Genomic DNA, 16,369 nt, shown 5'->3' with positions numbered 1-16,369 from the left:
TACCCCTCCATAGACAGCAATTTAATTAGCACTTTCAAGGGCCAGAAAGGTAGTAAAGACACGGTTAAAATCGTCCATGTGACTCCAGTGGTTCAACCTTAATGTTACGAAGTGATGAGAATTTTTTTTTGCGTAAAAAACACACAAAAATGATGACTTAATTTAACAATCTGTTCTCGTCTGTGTTATTCTCCTGCGCTGTTGATCAGTGATGCCAGTAACGCGTTACTCTAATTTGACTACTTTTTTCCAGTAACGAGTAATTTAACGCGTTACTATTTCCTAACCAGTAATCAGATTTAAGTAATTTATCCAAGTCACTGTGACTTACAATTTTTGGTCATTTTCCTTAATAAAAATGTATATTTTTGCTTTCTTCTTGCGTCAGGGAGAGTATTTATGTTAAGTGAAGTCAAGAAAGACTGTCTTTATACATTTTTTTATTAAAACATGTTTTTTTTCAGGAAGTATTTTTTAATTTCAACTTAAAATGTCAGGAGATACATTGTTGACGTTACTGTTAAAAATGCACTTCCAATAAAGTGAGTGTTGGCAAAAACGGTTGTCATTTTTATGTTGAGGCGGCAGGAGTGTTGTCGGCAACTGCTGAATGTAACTAATAAAGTAACTTGTAATCTTACTTAGTTACTTTTAAAATCAAGGTATCTGTAAAGTAACTAAGTTACTTTTTAAAGGAGTAATCAGTAATCAGATTACTTTTTCAAAGTAACTGTGGCAACACTGCTGTTGATGTAGTAAATACAGTGCAGCGCTTCCAAGTTCTACGGCAGAACGCCGGCTTACCATTGGCCGATGGTGGTCATGTGAGCACCACAACGCATGTGTGTGATGCAGGAGCTAGCCAATGGTGAGCCGCCATTTTGATGTAGCGCTTCGGAAGTGCTGCATTGTTTACACCAGGGGTTTTAAAAATGGGGTCCTCTAGATGGTTCTTAGGGGTCCCTCGAAAAGTTCAGAGAATAAAAAGACAAAAAAATGGCTAAAGTCTACTGAACATTCTAATGGTTTCATTTCTAAAAGTTTCTCTACTTTCTTGCTGTATACATACTGTACTTACATACTTTTTCTCACTATAGTCCCCTTTATCTCGCTCACTGGGTTGTAAAGCAGTATTTTTAACGCAGTACATGAGCTGCTTACATACATTCATTGTGAAAGTTTTTTATATATATTTTTTTTTATTATTATTTTGCTCCACCGCTTTTTTTTTTCCTTTGTTTTTTTCCTTGGCAAAATGGTACTCAAACCAGTCAAGTAATGTTTACTCTGGATTTCAGAGGAACGAAGACATAGCATGCAAACAGTACAGATTACTAAATTGTTTTAATTCAGTTCAACAAATGATTGGACATTAAGTAAAGTTAACTAAAAAGTCTTTGTAAGAACAGCTGTTAGATTTTACATTGTACTTTCCCAGAAAGCAATTTTGCGTTTAAAAGACGATTAGCCGTCCAAACACAGCCCTGATGTCTAGGCTCAAACTTGGCAAAATTTGGCCAGTCAGTGAAAATGTAATAGACGTCTAACCATAGCCTGAAAATAGACTAGTCATCTCTGGAACATTAACATGAAACACCTAATCACTGTTGACTTTCCTTACATGATGGAATATCATACATCTCGCAAGTTATTTTGGCTAGAAGTGGGTTACTCATAACCAGACTATATCGGATCTATAGTAAACCGAGATGGTGAAATGACGGCTATTGCTTGCTGGGTTATTACAGCTGAAGTGAAATAAATGCAATATTTGTTAAATACTCTGGCGTTTTAGACGTCATATACGTTTTCATCCAATACTTTATGAACTGCTTAAGTTCAACAGTTGCAAGACAAAGTATGTGAACCGCTTGCAGAATCTTTGAAAATGTGAATAATTTTAACAAAATAAGAGAGAGCATCAAAATGCATGTTATTTTTAAGACATTTTACATGAAACATGTTTACATATAGTCCACAAGACAAAAAATGGCTGAATTTATTCAAATGACTAAAAGTTTATGTTTGTCCTAAGCAGTTAAACTGCCCAATGTTCTTCAGAAAAATCCTTCAGGTCCTGCATATTCTTCAGTTTTCCCATTTATTTTGCATATTTGAACTCTCTCCAGAAGTGACAGTATGATTTTGAGATTCATCTTTTCACACTGAGGACGATTGAGGGACTCAAACACTGCTATTAAAAAAAGTTAAATCATTCATTGATGCTCCCGAAGGAAACACGATGCATTAAGAGCCAAAACTTTTTGAATTTGAAGATCAAGGTAAATTGTACTTAGCTTGTCTTCTGAAAAACATGCAAGTATCTTCTGTTGCTTCTGAAGGGCAGTACTAAATTTAAAAATATTGATATTTAAACAAAATAAGAAATATTTGGACTTCTTCATCCTGCTCAAAAGTTTTCACCCCCCATCTCTTAAAGAGCACCTATCATGGAATTTTGAAATGTACCTTTCATGTGGTGTGTAACATAGATCTAAGTGAACAAAAACATCCTGCAAAGTTTGAAATATGACAGTGCACCGTATATATAGTTATTTTCTTTCAAAAGTAAGAGTCGACTCTGAGTCATTTTTAAGAATCGTTAGAAGAACGAAGCTTTTTCTCTGACTAGATGACGTCAACTTGTCAAGTTATTTGAATACGATACGCCCACTGGTTTATACATCGCTCCAAGACGCCAGTGAAAACTAGAAAACATCATGGCGACGAGACGCTGTGTTCTGAAGTGCGACTCAAAAGCAAACTTTTTTCATCTGCCCAAGGATGAGCATTTGAAGACTAAGTGGCTTGAAGACAAACCATACATTGTCGCGATTGTGTGTTTATTGTCTTTAAATCTCTCTATTTGCATGTTTCGCGATCTCAGGAAGCTTTTATTATGGACTTCTATTATGGCACATGGTATCTTCTTCATCTGTCTGTACCATATATGGACTATATGTGCACAGAGCGCCATCCGGCTGCCAGTATGAATTGAAAACAAAACATAAGAGACTCAATCGCTCATGATTAGGCTACATCTGCGCATTTTGAGGAAGTATTGAATAAAAAAAGACTCCTCTGTTTAGAAATTTGACACAGACATATGAGAATCTATCAATATGTCTCCTAATCTGCACACTTTTGAACTAAAAGCCCTGAGGGATGTTGATTTGTCGCGAGTCTTCGTGAGGAGTAGGGTTGGGAATCGTGAGAAATTTTCCGGTTCCGGTTCCGGTTCCGGTTCCGCCTAACGATTCCGGTTCCGATTCCGGTTCCATTAAAATTATTAAACAAATAGTGGTAAAGGAAAAAGGCACAATACGCAACTCAAACAATCCATTTTGTGTTTATTACTTGCTCTAAAATGTATTTACAGGTTGGCAATGTCAAAAAAGTCCTGTACTGTACATATATTACAGTATTAATTAAGCCATTCTTGCAAAACATTTTTTTTCAAATGAACACCTCTGAAATTGTCTTATTACATTTTATCTCTCTGTCTCTGAATAAAACCAAGTTATAAATTATATTTATTAGTTATATTTATTAATTAGTTATATATTAATTTAATAGTAATTCAGTTATTCAGTGAACTTGTAAATAATAAATTGCAATTCAGCATTACAAAGGTAGCCTAATTGTGCCTAAACGCTTACCTAAACCATGGTGACTCAACGGTTGACAAATATATATATATATATATATATATATATATATATATATATATATATATATATATATATATATATATATATATATATATATATATATATATATATATATATATATATATATATATATATATATATATATATCTATAGGCCTTTCACTATAAATCTGGTATAAGCCCTGTGGCATTCTGTGCTGTAGCAAATGTTTTGTCAAATTGCTAGTGCAGCCTCCTTTGCATGTTATTAACTTTTCACGTGTTACATTTTGCTTCATTATCATTCATTCTTTGGAAATGAATCCATACTTGTGACTTTCTCTTCGCTATGCTGGTGGTCAACGAGAAAATATCTGACGCAAAACCGTAAATGTGTAGCGCGAGGTCTTTCAGTGCTGAACTGCTGCACTCCTGGAAGCGGCAGGCAACGTAATTAATATTCATGATGAGGTGAGCCAGGGTTGCCAGGTTTTCACAACAAAACCCGCACAATTGCACAATCGTTTCAACCCGCGGACATGAAACACAGCCCGCGGCAACAGTGGAAAACGGGAAAGCGGGAAAATCACGGAGTTGGCAACACTGGCTGTCACTCGCTATTAAAGGATACGCTTCCAGCGCTTCGCACACACATTGCACCAGAACCGTTTTCGGAACCGAAACTTAGGAATTTCGCGCGGTTCTGGTATTTTTCAAAAATCAGTTTCGGTTCTGCATAAGAACCGGTTCTCGGTTCCCAACCCTAGTGAGGAGAATAGAGGAGTTTTTTTATGAATGAAATCAGCTGAGGCTCATATTACAATCAAACGGTACCGGTACCGACGCGGTTTTCATATTCATAACTCCTGACACATATTAACAAATTACTGTCACCATAAGACTTTGATGGGCGTTCCGTTTCCGAAAATATCTGCACAGACTATACCAATCACAACTGACTGGGTCATCGGACCAATCACCGCAGATTAGCGTCACGTAAAGGCGGGGTTTTGAAAAGTGAATCACTAAAGGAATCATTTGAGAATCGCTGTCAAAACAAGTAAAAATAAATGCATATTATAAGAAAACTAAAGTCTTTTTTGTCATTGCATGCATGCAAAACTGTTATTGGGGACTTCTAAAACAATATTTGGAACATTTTAAATGCCATAATAGGTGCTCTTTAATGCATCGTGTTTACTTCTGGAGCATCAGTGAATATTTTTAACCTTTTTTTAATAATTGTGTTTGAGTCCCTCAATTGTTGTCAGTGTGAAAAGACAGATCTCAAAATTATACAGTCACTGTTGGAGAAACTGTGCTGGCGTCTGCTCTCGAAATGCTCTTATGGTACATCTGACATACGGCACAGTGATGTGGCGTTGACACTGTCTCAAGTAGGACAACATTTCTAACCTGCTTCACATGAGCCGAACAAGCCGTGTGATTGGTAAGGGGCATATCCCAAAGTAAGTAAAGTAGCTGATCAATTGCAACACACTGGTCAACCGACCAACCAGAGCACATTGAGCTTTTCAGAAGGCAGGGCTTTATAAAGACAAGAACTAAACCGAGTGTTACTGACAGACTGGGAAGAGAGGAGCTGCAACAATGGAGAATATGTAAAAAATAAAGTTTTTTTTAACATTCAAGCAAAATAAAAAACGATTCTAGTAGACTTAAAAGGGTATAATATGGCTATGATTTTAAGATTACAGACTAAAATATAGCTGCAAGCAGCCATTATCGGGGCCAAGCACAAAGAAGAAGACAAGACATGCCAAAATGGCTGGGAGTGTCAGATTAACTGCAGCAATGGGCAACTAAACACATTTTAAGACGATTTTAGGCAAAAAAAGCTGAAAAATACATTGTAGTCAATGGGAATTTCACGTTTTGTTCAAATATAGCACCACCAAGAGGCACAATCCCACCATTTTTGTTATGTGTCCTCAGAGTGAGCCCATACATGTGTGTCAATTGTGGTGAAAATATAAATTTTTTTTGGAGTTATTGACATTTATGTGAAAAAAACACTAAAACAATTACTGACACCTGACTTTGATTGGGTGTTACTCCCCCTTACTATCGATATTTTGACATTTGGGCATTAGTAAATAGCTATCGACCTATGTTTTCGAACTTCTGACGCTTGTTTCATCTCGATCGGACTAGCGGGTTCGAAGATTTCAACTAACAATTTTTTAAGCGCTAAATTACAATGCTGCACTATCGTTGGACTCGGCAACGATTCAGGAGTCTAAGGAGTTGACTCTCGTGAAAATAAGTAGACCACAGCCAAAGTTATAAGCATTTGAAATCATTTTTTTTTAAACTTCTCAGGCTCCTTCAGGGCATCATGGTGATGACCCATACCGAGTTTCATAACAATCCGTTCATGTGTTCATAAAATACAGCATTTTTGCACATAATTCAAAATGTCCGACAGCCAAAATGGCAGATATGGTAAAATTAGACGACTTGGCAATCAAACGAGACCACTTTTATGATTTTTGGACGAACGGTTCAGAAGTTATAAACAAAAATAGCTATTTTTCGTATCTCCGGACCAGTAGGTGGCACCAGCTCGGGTCATGCTCAAAGCGTTGCGGAGATATAGCCTTATGTCTATTTTCGCAAGCGCTACGTAAAAATTTGTTTGTGCGTTTTTTGAAAAACGGTTTGAGAAATCAACTTTTTGTCAGCATTGTCTGAAGATGATCTGGTTCAATTTTTGTGAAAATTTGAGCAACGACCTAGGAGGAGTTCGAAAAAGTAGGTTTTTCGGAAAATTTAAAATGCCGGCAAAATGTTCATGACGGAAAATGACATTATAGGGTGCAATAGCCATGAGCCAAGGAATCAGAGGAAAGGGGGAATTTTGTCTCTAGCCCTTATGGTTCAAAAGTTATTAGCATAAACATGAGTCAAACTTTGGACTGGTAGTGGCGCTAGAGGGATTGAGTTAGAGACTCCAAATTTGCTATGGTGACAGCTCAGAGTGTGCCAAATATCACAACTTTTTACCATACGGTTCTATGGGCTGCCTTAGACTCCCATGGCGGAAGAAGAAGAAGAATAAGAACGCTAACGATTTCAATAGGTGCCTTCACACCTTTGGTGCTTGGCCCCTAATAATATGTTTAATACACAGCATTTTTTTTTACAAACTACAGTCAATATCGCATTGAAACAATTTGAATCATTTAAAGGTCAAATCAGCGAATTTTCCTTGCATTATATGTCATTCCCATCCTCAGATTACAGTTCAACCAAATTATTAATCCAGGGTTCCTGATCAATAGCAATACATGCATGAGCGTCACAGCAAGAGGGCAATCTTTTCTGAATCTCTCTTCTGAACCCAACAGTCTAATTCCCGTCTAGATTAGCTGCGCTCTGATAAATTATGCTGTGTTATGGATACATTCCTGGTCCTTCAAGGTTATATAACATTCAATATGCAGTAGTAAAGTGAGAGACAACTAAATTCAGGTCAGGACACAGCAGGACGCTTTCCTTTTCATGTTTGATCCAGAGGGGTCACTTCTGCAAACTCATTAAGACAGAAATGCAAATGATCTTCTCTTTCACGATATTTCTCCTTTTTTTGCAGAATTATTGTGCCTATTACTGTAAAAGAAAAACACCAGGCAAGAGCTGAGCATTCGCATGTAGCATTGCTCTTAACTACTAGTGTACATTTTATGTTAATTTAGGTTTGCTAACAGTTGAAGGTCCAGCGATGACGCAACGCTCGGCTCTTAAATGATGTATAAGCAGTGTGTACGCTTTCCTTTGAAGTCTCACTGAAATGTGGAGAGTTGAATGCTCTTGTCTTTATGATGAGGTCATGTTGCAATATAAGGTGAATTGGATTTTTACTCTAATTATTGGCTGTATTATTCTAGGCACACACACAGCTGGTTTCCCATACAAGTAATGAGTTTAGACTATAAATTGCATTAAAAGTTTGTACTTCTTAGTGAACCAGGAAAATGCATTATTCATTTGCCAGATACTGTACTTGCATTACTGCAGATACTGTACAATGCATTTCATTAGCACGTGTGCCTCCTGGAAATATCGTTTTTTCAGATCATTTTTTTTCTGGCCATCAATCTTGCCAATGTTAATGACAGAATTACAACATGTTTCTGTATACCCAAATTTAATTAGACCTACTATATAGGCCTACACCTAAATCTGAAGTTAAAAATCCTAATGTCCAGGATTTTTGGCAGCTTTAATGTATTTCAGATGGAGTCTTACATTAAAACAACCATACGTAAATAAATCAACACAGTTTACAATAAGGTTAGATTGTCATATAGGAACCAATATGTTGTCAAGGCAATTCGTACATATTTTACGAGGTGGCTAATTCGTAGGTCATTCGTACCAATTCATACGAATTTGGCAACTCGTCAAATGTGTACGATTTAGCAAAAATCGTACAAATCCGTACAAAGTCGTACGATTTTTGCTAAATCGTACATATTTGACGGGTTGCCAAATTCGTATGAATTCGTACGAATGACCTACCTCAAACCCCGCCCCTAAACCAAACCTACCCGTCACTAGGGTTTAGACAAAACGTACAAATTTGTACGAATTAGCCACCTCGTAAAATACGTACGAATTGGTCGTGAAATAGTAGTGTTCAAGCAGCAAATTTAGCATTTGTTCTTTCTATATCTCTATTCATTCACATTAATTAATTTGACATGTATTTATTATTAAAAGCAACTCACCTTTCATTCATGTTATTAGTATATGTGCCTGAATTGAATCAATCTGTAGATTTGAGGTCAGAATTCTAACACGCATTGTATAAAAATGAACTAGCCCTTTTGTTTTCTGTTGTTTGACTAAATTAAATATCTCGTCAGTGCAGACGCATTTAATAATTGTCATTTTAAAATAAATGCTTTGCTGGCTCGGGGCTATGGAATTACAGCCTTAATGTATTTCATATGGAGCCTTACATTTAAATAGCCATGCATTAAAATAAATCCGCGCAGTGTACAATAACAACACATCTGTCCTGCTATGCATACATTGCATTTAAAACACTGAAAGGTTCGATTGTTATCCTAGGAGCCAGACTCGGTGAGTGAATGCGCGAGTGTGTGTGTGTTTAAGGCTCAGTTTTCCGCTATACTCTGGAATGCGGCCAGTCCCGTCTCTCTCTCCCTCTTCTCTCTCTCTCTCTCTCTCTCTCTCTCTCTCTTGATTCCACATTCGGGTTCCAAATCCAAAGCCTTTGATCTTACTCGCTGTGTCTCCTTTACCCGGAAGAGAACCGTCGCTTTCCCTCTCAGCTGGGATGAAGGCGCGCGTGGAAATATTGGCCCGTCTCCATCCTCGCACCATATATGGTCATACAAAGGCAGGGGATGAAAGAGGCCGCCGCCGCCAGATCAAAGGCAGCCAGGGCTCCGCCCACTGACCCCACCTCCGCCTGCTTTATAAAGATCTGCCTCCTACTCCAAACTTATTCTCACGCAAGCCGCAGAAACACTTCCCAATGTTTTTCTTCCCCTTTCTTGTTCTCTGCCACACCGAGGGAGGGCTCCTTGAATGTATCTGGGTTTATTATATTTTGTATCTGTTTACATTTACGCTGTAACAATTTCATAAAATCTGCTTAATATGATAATTGGACTAAAATGGACTAAAATTTGTGTTTTCAATTCAAATCTGCTGATAAAATCTGTAACCATCTTTGCGGCTGATTAATTTATTAAATTTAGCCTCTTTCAAACAAATATTCATTGTCAAATTTGAGCATGTTACACAATATGTTTTTTTGTTTTTTTGGCAAAGGTTACTCGTATTGGATAGATATAATTCGTTATATTAGACATTAGACATGGCACATCATGATTATACAGTGTATGTTTTATAAATAAGCTTAATAATTACATTACAATTTTAAATTTAGATTACCTTGAGAACAAAAGAAGCGGTCAGGACAACTTCAAGTATTCATTAAACCGAGCAATATGCATGAGAAAATGTATTTAATAAGATGACTAAGAGATAAAAAAAAATACCCAGATCTTTTCAAACGCAATCTCTATTATACAGTTGCATTAAAAATGATTCATGCGTTTACATTTTTTTGCATCTTTGATTTCACCCTTTGCATAATGCAGATCAATTATTATAATCTCATATTAGCCATACGTTTTTTTTATTAAAATTATAATTTATTATGATCATTTACAAATTGCAAAACGTGTCACACATTTTGATATAATATTTCTATAATATAGGCCTATTTCTATAATATAGCCTAATATTTGATTTAATATTACTATAATATAGGCCTATTTCTATAATATAGCCTAATATTTGATATAATATTTCTATAATATAGACCTATTTCTATAATATAGCCTTATATTTGATATAATATTTCTATAATATAGCCCTATTTCTATAATATAGCCTAATATTTGATATAATATTTCTATAATATAGGCCTATTTCTATAATATAGCCTAATATTTGATATAATATTTCTATAATATAGGCCTATTTCTATAATATAGCCTAATATTTTATGTAATATTTCTATAATATAGACCTATTTCTATAATATAGCCTAATATTTGATATAATATTTCTATAATATAGACCTATTTCTATAATATAGCCTAATATTTGATATAATATTTCTATAATATAAGCCTATTTCTATAATATAGCCTATTATTTGATAAAATATTGATATAATATAGGCCTATTTTTATAATACAGCCTAATATTTGATAAAATATTGATATAATATAGGCCTATTTCTATAATATAGCCTAATATTTGATAAAATATTTATATAATATAGGCCTATTTCTATAATATAGCCTAATATTTTATATAATATTTCGAATATTTCTTTGCAATTTTTGAGATTATTAATCTAAAAGAAGCACAACGGGTGCAGTTGATATTATTTATTTATAGCAATACTAAACAATTTGCATATTGGATACATTGTGGTAATCTGTGGTCATGTTACCCGCGATTCCACACATTTTAATTTTAATTCAAACATGGTACATAAAAAATATAAAAATACATTAAACATATATATATAAAAAAAAAAAAAACAATGCTGTGCATTTTAGTGGGTCCAGTATTGGAAATGGTTTCAAACATTTTATGATGAAAAGCTCGTGTGGATATTATCGAATGAAACAAAAGCACCTGCTGATTCACATGAAACCAGTCCTGTCATTTAAACATCCGTTAACATGTTCACAAACGACTTCTGATGTTCCCTGTAAATCCTAAATATTTCACACGCTTATGTATGATCCAGTAGCTCTTTCCCAATTGGTTAAACTGACGTTGTTACGACACTGTTTTCGTTTCCAACAGCCCCAAAATGAATCTGGAAAATGAACCTCCACATTTCTTTCCGCTCTCTTGTCCATTTTTGTTGGATGAAATGTTTAAAATCTCCCTTTACTTTCCTCTGGAGTGTCAGTCGATGCATGTGCGTGTGCGCGAGAGCGCGCGCGCGTGTGTGAGGTGTCAATCAAAGCGGCGGCTTCTCTTTGATCTCTATAGTCAGTAAGAGATCAGGGGGAGGAGTACAGCAGCACTACACTCTCTCCAGCCCAACATTACTCTCAGTCTCTGCTGAGCTCATTTCTGAAGAGGGACACCTTTTTACCCAAGAAACCAAACGGGAATGACACACAGCATCTGAACTCCAGCACTTTTTTTTTTGGAGTCGGGTTTTTTTAACTGTCAGAATTGTCATTTGAACTTTACCTCCTGACGCTTGCTTTTTTTTAAACACCCAAGGAACTGTACATTAACTTTTTTAAAACATTCAGCGCCGCTATTTTATCCCCCCCTCTGGATTGTCGAGCGTTACACCGGGTCGCGCGCTCTTGCTGCCGTTGGCCAAACACTGTCGCGCGTGTTTGGAGTGCGCGAGCTGAAGGTATACGGGGGGTTTCTGTTGCACGCGTTCGCTTCCCGGGCGTTTGTAGGGTGAGGAGGACTTTCATTCACCCGAGAAATGCCGCAGTTGTCAGGTGGAGGAGGCGGCGGGGACCCGGAGCTCTGCGCCACCGATGAAATGATCCCGTTCAAAGACGAGGGAGACCCGCATAAGGAGCAGATCTTCGCGGAGATCAACCACTCCGAGGAGGAGGGAGACTTAGCGGAGATCAAGTCATCTCTGGTCAACGAGACAGAAATCAGTCCCAACAGTAACAGTCACGACGTGAGTAACGTTACACCTCAAACGCACGTGAAGCTCCTCCGTCAAACTTCGGGTCCAGCTGTTGGGAAGTTGGGATTTGTTTTCAAAAAATAACTGTCATGCTGGTATTTTAGCCTCTTGTTCTCTCTCTCTCTCTCTGTGTGTGTGTGTGTGTGTGTGTGTGTGTGTGTGTGTGTGTGGTTTAAATGGTAGAGCTACACGTGTTAAAGTCAACAAACTCATTTTGACCCACAGTCCTCATTTAAGCGAGAGAAAAAAAACACTAAAAGTGCCTCGATGATCATAATTATCTTTATTCAGCACAGAAATCATAGCTTTTTTTAGTGGTTTAAATTTTTCCATAAGAATAGGCAATTCAAAATATCATTAACAATGTTTGTTTATTTTTTAACACTCAGTCGTTATGTGATTTTCAGAAGCAATTGTTCATTAATATTTCCTTTAATAATCACAAAAATAGTAGCTATTTTAAATTTAACTGATCTAGTTATTCAGTCTATTCAACAATTTATGTTGAACAGTTAAGCAATATTGCAATGCTATAACAATGGTTAACATTGTTTGGTTGTTGTTATTATTTCATTTTTTGTGTTTAATACAAATTAAAAAGAGAAAGTCTGCAAGATAATATGGTGCACATATTTTAATATTTCTGAAACAGCTCATTTTACCTGATTTATTATTTTACAATATTCTGCAATATGCTTATTTTTATTCATTATATTAATATACATTTTTAATATGTATTTAAAAAAAATCAGCACACCCCATTTATGATGGCAACAATTTTATTTGCCTGTCCTTATAAAAATTACATTGCAATTTCACACAAAGGAAATAGTAAATATTCATTTTGTGAAGCAGTTGTCAGATTAGTGTGCTGGTGTAATCTCGTTCCAGCTTATTTTAAGTGTTTATCTTACCGTGTGCTATTAAATAAAATATATATATATATATTTTCCCATTACTACTTGGTCATGTGAATCAAGTAAAATGTACTGAAGAATAATAAGACGCTTGGCTTTATTAATGAAATGTATTTCCTCCTGGCATCAACAGCATGCAGGGTTACAGCATGGCATGAGAAGGAACAAACTGATGGGCTGAATGTTAATTGGGAAAGCGTTGCCGATCCTCTCCCTGCTGGAAGGCACCCAGAGGGAGCTGAACTCCAAATGGAGTTTATTTCCCGGCACTTCTGATTCATAATGCGGAGGGAACGAGAATAGTAGCGAAAGCCTTTCTTTTGCCTTCCTCAAGATACCGACCGCATCTGTGGTCAGACTCCACAGCAGAGAGAAAATGACAGAGTTAATCAATGTACAAAACACTCAAGTTATCTTTGCCTTATGGATGCCACATGCTAAAATTATGATCAAAGGATGCCTTATTTTGTCAGCTTTTGTGTTAGTCCTGGAAAAACAGAAATGCGTTGCACACCACAAATAAAGCTGTTAATATTTCTCTCCTACATTTTTGAACAGGCAGCTAGACAGTCCCAAATAACACCAGACTCTTACCATGACAAGCACAGGGACCATTCGGACGATGGTAAGTCATATGGCTTGGGATAAAAACATTGTGTGTTGTTATTCAGTGATGCACTTTTTTTTTTTTCTTAAAGCATGCTATTACAAAACACGGTATTTTCGTTCTGTTATGTTAAAACAGTTGCAAAGCTATATATATATATGCAACTGTTTTAACAAAACAGAATGAAAATACCACGTTTTGTATTTGTATTGTAATGTGTATATGTTTCTCTTTTTAAAAATTTGAATGAATTACAAGGCATTATTTTTAATAAATTAGCTGGTAATCATTTCGATTTGTCCATTGGTTTCATTGATCCCGGTGGCTTTGCGAAGGGAATTTCACAGCCCAGGGTCTGTTTGTTGTCGACACGTAATGACACGTGCCAGGGAAGTGCCCCATCTTCCTGTGACACGCTGGCCTCCAAACACACCGTCTGAGACTCTATTGTCGAGAGCAGCATGTTGCTGTGATGGCCCGGAGTTCATTTGATCTCTGTTTGCACCCGGGTCTTTTTTACGCCGAGCAGGGCTCTGGGGTCACAGTGAAGTGACTTGATTGTCTTTCCCCCCTTTGTTCTCTGCTTGCTGTGAATTAGGATGCTAATTTTCAGCGAAACACTTCAGCGGCCTCAAAACGGCTGCCCTGTTTTAGACACTGTTAGGATTTCCTGTTTAGCTGTGTTTTTAAAAATGTGACATTTGGTCACCGTTTTTTTTAGTGACTGGACCTCATAGTTAAAATAAACGTAAATTCTTATTAATTCAAGTAGAATTTTACTCTCCAACAGGCAAGCACCAGGACATGTACAGCAAAGGCCACCCGTACCCCAGTTACCCAGGATACATCATGATGACCAATATGAACAATGAACCCTATATGAACAACGGTTCTCTCTCGCCTCCCATTCCCAGAACGGTGAGTGTTTTCCTCGTCGTCCACCGGTGACATTTTTCACAACTTTATTTCACCTTCCCTCATTGTAGCGTGCAGCTCGGGGTTATGATGTTAGTTGCTGATTGGCGGCGTGTCTGTGACTAATTCTGTGACCCATATCCATCTCTGCTCGTTCTGTCTATAGTTTTCACCGTGGCTGATTAAAATAAAAAATAAAAAAGCATTTGTGATTGTTTTGAAAGGACTTGCACTCTTATGGATAAATGTATAGAACGTTTACCCTCTTGATTATTCTATAAAACAACCGCTGATGGAAGGAGGGGTAAAAAAAAAAAAAAAAAAAAAAAAAAGATGGTGGATACGCTAGCAGCTGTCCACCCTAATCCTGTTTGGTAGTTTTTGTGTGGTTAAGACTCCCCGTTTGGCAGTTGACTGGTGCCTGGAAGAGACGGCCGCTGCAGGCAGTCTGAGCCCGATGAGAGAGAGAGAGAGAGAGAGACAGGGCTTTCTCCGCTGAGCTCATCTCATCCATTGTTTGCACAGCTCTGAATTCAGCTCCTTTATCAGTCTGCGGCCGTGCGATTATGGTTGGGTTTTGCTCGGTTTCACCGCTGTGGTGACGGACGCCAAACTGAAGATTGACCTGTAATTGATCAAAGCATTTGGGATAAATGATTCTGACTTGGTTAACGTTTTTCTTGTTTAGTTCTTCTTAAGCAGAGACATTGTTACACAACAAGATGTGGTTTATTGGCAAACGCAAAAACGTCTTTGGGTCAGCAAGGTAACATCCTTTGTGGTTTAAAGCCTTAGCTTAAAAATCCACAAATAATAGCAGATTTTTTCCACTCGTTCTTGACAATGATTTTGCAGAGTTGTTTTGCACCATTCGCAACTTACCTGAATTTCTCCTTGTGTGCAATAAAACCGCAATCATGCCAGATCCATTTCCTCAAAGTCCTTCGTCTGTTGTCTCTTTCTCTCCTTTGCGGTGGCTCAAATATTCGGACACAGTATCTCCAAGGCCTGGGATCGGTTTTCTGTGAGATCAAAGGCATCTTCCTTTTTTCTTTTTTCTTTCTCCTTCCTCCCCCCCTTCATTCCCCTGAAGTTTGGATTGATTTCCATTGGCTATGACATTCCAGTGCCTGAACTCCCACCCATTCATGAAGCAGACAATTTTCTGGTGGTCAGCATTTTTTGTGTGTGTGTGTTGTTGCTACCTGGTGAAACGCCAACCGTACGAGTGCAATGTTCTCCAGCCCCCCAGCAGTATTGGATATTGGCATCGTAGTGTTTAGTGATCCATGAAAGCTTTACATGTTGCTCTAATCTGATAGACGACATCTGGAAATGGCATCCACCATCCAGGGTTCCTTTGAGATGACTAACTTGGGGTCAGCAGATAATGTTTCCAGGTAAACACTGGGGGCTGCATTGTCTCTGGTGCCTGTAGCTTTGAAGTTATAATATTTTAGCATTAGTATAAAAATGGTGAATTGGGAATTAAGACAACCGAGGCATTTCCTCCTTTTGAAATGATTTCCCTCGCGCCGGGACGTTTCATGTAGTTCCGCTTATCTCTGCCTCCTTTTAATCAGTTGGAGAGAAGAATGGGGTGATGGGGTCCTGGATTTCATTGAATTGTTTAATCTGTTCTCCATCCCCTCTCTTTCGTTTCTTCATCTTAAATTGGATTATTTAAAGTTCGAGCACAAAGTTTCATCTCACTAAAAGTGTTTGAGGTGTTACATGTTTGACCTGTGACCCATAAGTTAGGTAATGCCTTTGTCTAAATGCCCTGAAGTGTGTGCAGATCCAAAGGCTTTTTCACATTACGAAACAAAGGGAAAACACCCAATAAGCAAACAAATATTCATCAGAATGAAACGAAAACCAAAATTTCTCTGTGTATAATAATAGGTGGCGCAGAATATCAACCAAATGTGCTCCAGTACAGTGATTTGCACACTTGTTTTAGCTGCGATTTTCGGGTTCAAAGCTTTTTTATATTTAGTTGTGAAGTTGCTATTATCAGATTT

At 37.2% G+C, this 16,369-nt stretch overlaps 1 protein-coding gene across 4 annotated transcripts in view; it reads left to right on the top strand.

Moving 5' to 3' along the window:
• Positions 1-11,690: 11,690 nt before the first annotated feature.
• lef1 (lymphoid enhancer-binding factor 1) overlaps positions 11,691-16,369 on the top strand; it is a gene marked incomplete at both ends in the record, with an annotated part of 46,450 nt that continues 41,771 nt past the window's right edge. For 3 of the 4 annotated variants that reach the window (XM_079812438.1, XM_079812440.1, XM_079812439.1), the window contains 3 exons: positions 11,691-11,897; positions 13,382-13,448; positions 14,221-14,348. In XM_079812438.1, the coding sequence (XP_079668564.1) occupies positions 11,691-11,897; positions 13,382-13,448; positions 14,221-14,348 (402 nt within the window). Of the gene's footprint in view, positions 11,925-13,381; positions 13,449-14,220; positions 14,349-16,369 lie in introns of all 4 variants that reach the window. The other variant, XM_079812437.1, reaches the window with a different exon arrangement.

This window comes from Gobio gobio (assembly GCF_949357685.1).
Source record: "Gobio gobio genome assembly, chromosome: 3".
NCBI classification, from domain to species: domain Eukaryota; kingdom Metazoa; phylum Chordata; class Actinopteri; order Cypriniformes; family Gobionidae; genus Gobio; species Gobio gobio.
Note: the sequence above shows the minus strand (reverse complement) of the source record. Positions and strands in the feature narration are given on the sequence as shown.